The 8,130-nt window shown below is 43.8% G+C and overlaps 1 protein-coding gene across 1 annotated transcript; it reads right to left on the reverse strand.

The window, feature by feature from the left end:
- Nucleotides 1–1,488: 1,488 nt before the first annotated feature.
- Nucleotides 1,489–4,252, reverse strand: LOC6614664 (zinc finger CCCH domain-containing protein 13). Its single transcript, XM_032727709.1, has one exon. The coding sequence runs from the start codon at nucleotides 4,144–4,146 to the stop codon at nucleotides 1,618–1,620; it is 2,529 nt and encodes an 842-aa protein (XP_032583600.1). The 5' UTR covers nucleotides 4,147–4,252; the 3' UTR covers nucleotides 1,489–1,617.
- Between the last annotated feature and the right edge of the window lie 3,878 nt (nucleotides 4,253–8,130).

Genomic DNA, 8,130 nt, shown 5'->3' on the forward strand with positions numbered 1-8,130 from the left:
CGCCACGACACATACATATGCTCGTATCTGAGTATTTGGCCATCTTAAGGCTCATATTTATTCACTGACGACAGCCAAGTAGGATGTACTAATTGCACATCATGTTCAGACCTCCTCTTCGGTTCCACTCCTTAAGCTTATCAATATGCATGACGAGCGTTTTGACAAGATTTTTAGGGCCCGTCATTTGCATTTTACATACTTAATTGTTTTCGCATTACAAGCAGCCTACTGACTACCAGAGCTTCATTAGCACCAGGACACATGAGGCAGCCTTGACTTCTCCGCCAGCCTCCTTTCCGTCCTCATCCTCCTGCTGCTGGAAGTCAAAACGATTAATGTCAACTTGCTTAATAGCATTCCTTTAGCCTCATCACGAAAAGCGGCTCACCGAACTTAAAGCCTTCTCCAGTAGATGGGAAATTACTGAATCTGGGATCCGTTTCCCTCACTTTTGCAGGCTCAACATGTCATGTCACTTTTGGGGGAATGGGCAGAGGGGGAAGCTGCGGTTGTTCGCGTGATGAATTACACACTCGCCGAAGGACACGATGATGAAGTGCCTGTCATTCGGAGGCTGAAAGAATGCCCAACAGTCCAGCAGGCCGTCCGTCGTTCCGTCCGCCAGTCTGTCCGCCAGTCTGTCCGCCAGTTTGTCCGTCCGTCCCTCCATCTATCCATCTGTCCGTCCGGCAGTGTGTCAGGTTGTCAGTTCGTCAAGCCCCGCTTGGCAGCTGCTCGTATTGTTGTGAGCCATTTGCATAGAGCGTCTTCCGCATAATTTATCGACACTTGAGCAAAACTTTAATTACTCCCCAGCCCACAGGGCCAAAACTGAATTTTTCGTCTGGTAATGTGCCCGGGGCATAATACTATGAGGGAATTCCGAGGAGCAGATGGGTGAACGTGGGGCAGATTTTCACAATGTGAATTTGTGCATATGGGGGAAAAATTCCCCACAAGCCTCGGTCCTTTGTCTGCGAAATTCAATGCGTGTTTCCAGTATATCCTTTGGCCATACATAGCACCACATTGCAATGGATTTGGGCAAGGGGTTGGGGTAGTTTTTGATAGCTTGCTGTGGACTTTCCTCCCCCAAGCCCCTGCACACACTGCTGCCTAATGGTCTTTAATTGAGCGCTGGGAAAACGTTCAAGTGTTTGCGGCTGTTGAAAAATTTTTGGGAAATTCGATATTGAAAATAAAGTGGCTGTAATGCTGTGCCTTGGCTAAAAACACACCCAAGCCCATTGATTGCCCAAGGATTTTATTTTTTGCTTGCGTTTTGACACTCGCAATTTGTTTGCTGATTGTCATTATGTAATAAGTGCTCTGTATTAGCAGAATTGTGAACGAGTGGCAAAGTGCCTCTCCATATGTTTTGGCATGGAAAGTCTGCCATCTTAAATGGCTTCTTCAGAGGCAGTTAAGAAAACGCATTTCGACTGAAAACTAACAAAAATGTACCTACCTTTTTTATGTCTTTTTTAATATAAAACAGGTACTCCAAGGAGCCAAGCTTATTCGAAACATATGTACATAACACAAAGAATTTACGTTCACTAAGAAGAGATAGTAACTAAAGAGGACAATAAATCGAATGGCCTCCGAACCAGTTCAGGCCAGAATGCAATCGCACATTCGCTGGCAGACGCGTTTCCGGAGATTCTCGACGCACAGGAGCAGTCTGCTGTGATCCTCGTTGTCCTTGGCGCCGGATAGAAGATTCTGCAGCTCCTGGACGGCTTCCAGGCAATCGCAGTGCTCGGCGAGTCGGGGATTTCGGCACAAGAAGTTGGAGCAGCAGATTGGATCGCATTGGTGCCTGGGCGGCCGGTACTCGGTCTTACATCGATCCCGGATGTATTCCTGATGGCGCATCTGGCGGTAATAGGCACGCAACTGGCGCTTCTGCTCCACCCGCCTCATTTCTCGCATGAAGGGAGCCTCCTGTTCGTTGAAAGGGCGATCCATGAAGCGACAGATCTCGCACTGGCAACCTGCCGGTGGACAAGGTGGACAGGTTTTCTTGGGCTTATCCTTGCAAACTTTCTTAATACGCTTCCTTTTCTTTCCCTTGGGCGGATCCCTTAGCTTACAACTCGGAGCCGCTGGCTCGTCCCTGACAATTTCTATAGCTGGAAATTCGTAATCTTCCACCTTAGTTCCTCTTGTGATATTTTTATCGAACTCCACATCCACGGGAATATCGAAGAATCGCGAGGGGACTTCTGGCAGGTTTCTGTTCGGTGTATCTACTTCGGTTTTACTCTCTTCGTTTGATTTATTTTTGTTTTTTTTATTTTTCTTAATTTTAGTATCGTTCTCATATTTATCATATTCTATATCCATGCTTTTGTCTTCATCTTTATATTTTTCTTTGTGTTTCTGTTGTTTTTTTTCCTTGCCCTTTTCTGGAAATTTATCCTTTCCTTTGTCTATTGCTACTTCCTTTTGTTTTCCAGTTTCTTGTACTTTCTTAACTTCTTTTTCTTTCCCCTTTCCTTTTTCACTGTCTCTTTCTTTTTCTTTTTCAATTTCCCCTTCTTTTTCTTGTTTCTTTCCCTTTTCTTCCCTTTCTTGTTCTCGTTCTATTGGTTTATCCTTCTCATGTGGTCTTTCCCCTTCTTTTCCTTTAAAATTTTCTTTTTCCTGTTCATTTTCATTTTCTTTTTCCTTTTTATTTTCTGTTTCCTTTTCTTCTTCTTCTTCTATTTCTCTTTCTTTTGTTTGCTCTTCTTCTTTTTCTCTTGGTCTTTCCTTACCTTTATAATTTTCTTTTTCATTCTCTTTTTCAGTTTCCCTTGCTTTTTCTTTTTCCTTGTTCTTTTCTTTTTTTTTCTTTACCTTTTCTTTCTTCTTTTCTGCTTCTTTATCCTTGTCTTTTATTTTTTCTTTCGCCTTTTCCCTTTTTTCTTGTTCTTTTTTATTATATTTATTTTCTTCTTTATCAAATTTAACGATCTTCTTCTGATCACCATCATTATCGTTTTCCTTAATTGAAACTCTTGGGTTATCTTTATCACCGACTTGATTTTTATCCTTGCCATCTTCTTTGTCCCCTTTGTCTCCGTTTCCATCATCTAGCACTGGTTCGCGATTTCCTTGCCCAGTTGGATCACCTGGACCGCCCAAACGCTTTGGGTGTTTACTGGGGACCTTGGGTATTTGACTGTCACCTCCTCCTTGATTATCCTTTCCATGGGACCTTTTCGGCTTACAGCACTTCTCATAGGGCTCGCAAAGCGGATCTGGAGAAGGCTTTGGCTCAAAGCACTTAATAATTCTACTGTACAGCTGATCGTAGTTCAGTGGTTCCGGACTCTTGTGTTCCTTTTTCCCTTGTGGAGCAGGCCAGAACTCATTGTTTTTGGGATTAGGGTCCAACTTGCGCTTGGCCCACTCGTACTGGGTGCACCCATGGTGAGGCTCTAAGCCATCCGGGGGGCAGTACCAGCGACGACGGCGTAGACCACGTGGGTCTTTTTTTCTCGCGGGCTCAATGTCGGAAACTTGATGTCTGGAAATGCCGGTGTACAGCTGGCGTGGCACTCTAGTGGAATCGTGGGGAATTCGAGGAGGATCAGTGCAGTATAGTGTCCCGAAAGCCTGTCGCGGGTCCAGTTGCTGTTGAACGTGGGGAATCTGCTGTAGATCAGACTGCAATGCCTGGCGGTTTAAAACAAAAGGCTTGCAAATCTGGGGGGTACGGTTCTTTTCCGCTAGCGTATCCCTTGGGTATGGCCTTTTATCCTGTTTAGGGATCCTCCGCTGAGTGCCACCACCGTTGACCTTGACCAAGCACGCGGCCACCACCTGGTTGAACATCACCGACTCGGGCTGGTGGGTGGGCGATCCTACGCCGTAGAAGCCCAACGTGTCCTTGTGAGGACTCTGCTGCCAAGCGAGCAGCACGTCGTCTTTGACCATGTCGTAGGGTCGACCACAGCCATCACCCTCGAGGGTGTTGGCCAACCGTGTGGTGGCCTCGTTCTTGTTGGGGTCGCAATGTGGCTTTCCCTTTCGGATCGAGGGATACGTCTCCGCTCGTTGGGAGCGGTTGTCCTGCCGTTCGTGCCTTCCGAGCTGTGATGGATCGTTTTCCCTGCCAGGGGAGCGACACCGCTTCAACGCCTTCCTGCGCATTTGCGATGGGTTCGGATTGGACCACTCTTAATTTTCATTTACTAAACAATTTTGTCGTTTTTTATATTTTTTTTACGCCAAATTATAGGACTTCCCGAGAGTTGAGAGTTTTAGCAAGGTCTCAGAGATTAAACGTTGATCTACGTGCCGATTACATTCATTATCTGTAAAGTGGGTTAGGACTTAAATTGGTAGCCAAACAGAGCATCTGACCCAATGTTTAAATCCAGTAACGGAACATCTATCATTTAAAACGGGGCCTGCCCAGAGAATGCCATGCGTTTGCAGCCATCCAAATGAACCTCAATTAAAGTTTGCACACTTTGCTTTTCTGGCCCAGTTTTAGGCCACAATGCTGCCCCAATCGAGCCATGTTGGCCATGCAATTTCCCAGCCTTTGCCACATAAATTCGCACACGAAAGAGTCTGACAAGCCTGTGCTATTTATGAAGCAGTTCCTGTTCAACCAAAAAAGGGAAAAGTTCCATAGGCACAAAATGCCCAACTCAGCTGCTTTTAGCACTCGTGGTTGAAAGTGAATAAAGTACACTAACACACACAAGCACACACAGAGGGGCATAAATCCAAAATTGTCTTTTGTCGCATAAATATTTTACTTTGGGCATTTGGAGCGTCCTGGCGACCGGAGAAGCAGCCGCAAGGACATGGACAATAGGCCAAGCTGGAATAGGACATGAAACGACATTATTTCTTATTATTAGAACAGCGCAAATAAATGAGACTCGGAAGGCGGGTGGCGGACGGATTTCCCCACGATGGCACTTTGTTTGTCCTGCCAGCACCGCAATTCCCACATGTCTGTCTTCATAAATGCTTTATCTGCGGCAGGCACACACACACTCTGGGAGGCTCAGTGTGTTGGCTTTTGTAATTATGTGCATATAATAAAGTTGACCTAAATAAAAATAAGCGCCGACTTTAGCGCGCTAAACAAAAGCCATGCACACGGGGGACAATAAGGGGGGAATATTGGCCATAACTACAATGGTCATATTGTGTAGCAATACAGTGTGATCCGAGCAGTTCATTAAATGATAAGCCATCGCCATCTGGCCAACAATTGGGGATCAGGCGATGCAATTTCAGGCCGCTTCGAGAAACAATCACTGGTAATTGGGGCTTTAAGCGGCGCGTGCTGCGCAGTCATGCAGCATCACATGTAAATAATCATAATTGATGAAGGAGTTGAGTGAGTGGAGGAATTTACGTTCCTTTCACGCCCTGGGCATCTGCACAGAGACATGTCTGCTTGGCGAATTTATTGCCCCAATATATTAGAGACCCTTCGCGCGTTCTCGCCAGAAATAAATTCATAAATTCATAAATTCAGCATAAAATGGCAGCACTCGCATATGCTCACTCCGTTCGCGAATTTGATTCCCTTTCTGCTGAATGTGCTTCGGCGTTATCCATTAAATGCGATGAATCAACTGTTGGCCACCATAAACAATCTTTGACTCAGTCTCTGGCACTTTCTTCTCTCTCGCGCTCTGCTCTGCACTCGCTTCTGCCATAAAACGTCAGCCGGCGGAAGCGGAAATTTATGCTCGCCATTTTCCAGCGGACATGTTTGTATTTGCCTCGCCATAAGTGTGGCTCTGTGTCTGTGTGTGTGCCCTCGTCAGCGCGTGTGCGTATATTTGACTTCCTGTTGACGTGCAAGATGGCCGGCAATGCCGAGTCGACCACTAAAAAGTCGGTAACGCTTCCCAAATGGGCGTGCAAATATCCGTAAGACCTCTTTTGGAGCAAACAGACTTCCATTTCGCTTAATCCTCATCGTTTAGTTCAATGATTTTAACTTAATATAGATACTACATTCGAATGCTTATGAATGTCTATATCCAAGTATTGCAGTTATTCTATACAATTATAACCTCAAAAGTGGTTCTAAAGAATAAAAAAACGTGAGTGTAAAATACCTGTTACCTGTTATATTAATAGATATTTATTAGTTCTGGATGAATTCCCAATAGCTTAAAAGTTTAGCTATATGTATCTTTGAAATTGCAAAAACTACGGTTCTGATTTAATCAATCTTTTAAACAGATTCATATGCTTTATTGCGCGGCAATGATTGCGAGTGAATTGCAGTTTTATACCAATTTCTTGTCTTCTTTTCGAGTGCAGTCAGTTCCGTTTGACATTGCGCATTTCCCAAAAATGTGGCCAATAAAAATGGCAACTGCTTGGGGAAAATGTCAAAGGAGGGAAATGGTAACAAACAAAGGCTGCACCAGAAGCAGATGAGGAAAATATTACCAAAAAAGCATGAGAGAGAAGAAGACAAGATAATTGATTGTTTGATTCAATCGCAAATTCAAATGCTTTTTTGAAGCTGGTACAAAATGGTTTTTGGATGATTGCGTAAGCGACAAAGGAAACGCACCGAGCATTGAAAATTGGTTACAAATTCTGATTAGAAGCGCCTGCAAAACAGACCGAGGTAAAACCAGGCCAAAAAGGAAATAAATACAAGCAGAAGACAAATTGGGCGTCACTTGCCCGGTGGGCGTGGCAGTTGTACAAATTGAATTGTATTCGGTTCGAGGGCATTGATAAGACAAAGCAATCAGTCAGTCAGTCAGTCAGTTAGGAAGTTTGAAAACTGGCCGACATGAAGGTTTTTGCTTTTGAAACAGATCGGGAAAATTGAATGTGGATGCTCCGCAGCGGATGATATAATTGGTTAAGTGATCGATTAGAAGTGTAAAATGAATTATATGAAACGGATGTAAGAAGAAATTCCAGATCAACTTTAAGTATAAATTTGCTAGGAACATAATCTAAAACTTGCTTGAAAAAGTGGTAAAGTATCTCAATAAAACTTCTTTAAGCATTACGAATAGATGTGCTTTGAAGTATTGAAAGTAACAGAATGATTATCCAGTTTTACAACAAACTACAAAATATGAGCCATGCAATATTTTTATTGCCAAGCAATACTTACTAAAAAGAAGTCGAACTCCATTGCTATTTATTAGTTCCTCTGCCAAGTAAAGTTGTTTTTATTGATGCATTAAATTTAATGTAAGCCAACATATCCCCACGAACGATGAATGCTCAACGCACTTGCTTTTCCGCTCGATATAGCAGCACATATCATTCACACAATTTGGCCCATACTCGAAAACATTACTTGTGGACCAGAACAAAAAGCAAACCGAACTGAAACCGCATTTGCATTACATTTCATCATTTCGCCAATTTTGAGTTCTCAATCAATTTGCCGCAAAAAGTATTCGTTCATTCGCAATTTTGCATTTTGCCAATTACAGTATAGCTGATTGGATTGTTGCCAATCTTTTTCCGATTGTTTTTGCCCACTTTTTATTTTCCGCACTGCCTGCGCATGTGTGTGTCTGTTCCATGTAAAGTGTCTGTTCGGCTCTTCCCTGGCATTCCAGGGCAACTCAATTAAATCGAACTGCAATCATATTCACCTGCATCCGTTTCCGCTTCGAAGCCCCATGCTCCAAGCTCCATGCTCCATGTTCCATGCTCCACGCTCCACACTGGCGGCTGCCTGGAAATGTATCTTTAAAATTCGAATTCATATTACAGATTACAAATTCGCAGCATGTTTGTCATTCCGCAGTTTTGTTGGCGTTTCTGCTGCTGCTGCTGTTGCCAATTTTCGGTTGTTTTATTTATTTTTTCTGAAAATCCCCCACGCCCCCTTGTCGACCATCGGTATTCGCTTTTTTGGTCAAGCACGGCCATTTTTAATTGCGCGGCATTGTTGCTGGTTTCACTGGGTGTTCTTTATATACATATAGATTTCGTTCCGACGTCCGACTGATGTTTGTGTACGTACGCCGTCCTTTATTTGATTTCAGTTTCATTTCGAATATTTGTAATGCGCCTCGTGTAGCGACGGATCCTGCTCCGTGCCTGTTCCGCTGTCTGCCCGACGAAGGATAATGAAACTATGCGCTTGTCGCCATTTCGTTTGTTTTACAC

This window comes from Drosophila sechellia, chromosome 2L (assembly GCF_004382195.2).
Source record: "Drosophila sechellia strain sech25 chromosome 2L, ASM438219v1, whole genome shotgun sequence".
Taxonomy (NCBI): Eukaryota; Metazoa; Arthropoda; class Insecta; order Diptera; family Drosophilidae; genus Drosophila; species Drosophila sechellia.

Excerpts from the sequence above, each read along its gene's own strand:
- LOC6614664 (XM_032727709.1), bottom strand. The coding sequence starts at position 4,146 with ATGCGCAGGAAGGCGTTGAAGCGGTGTCGCTCCCCTGGCAGGGAAAAC.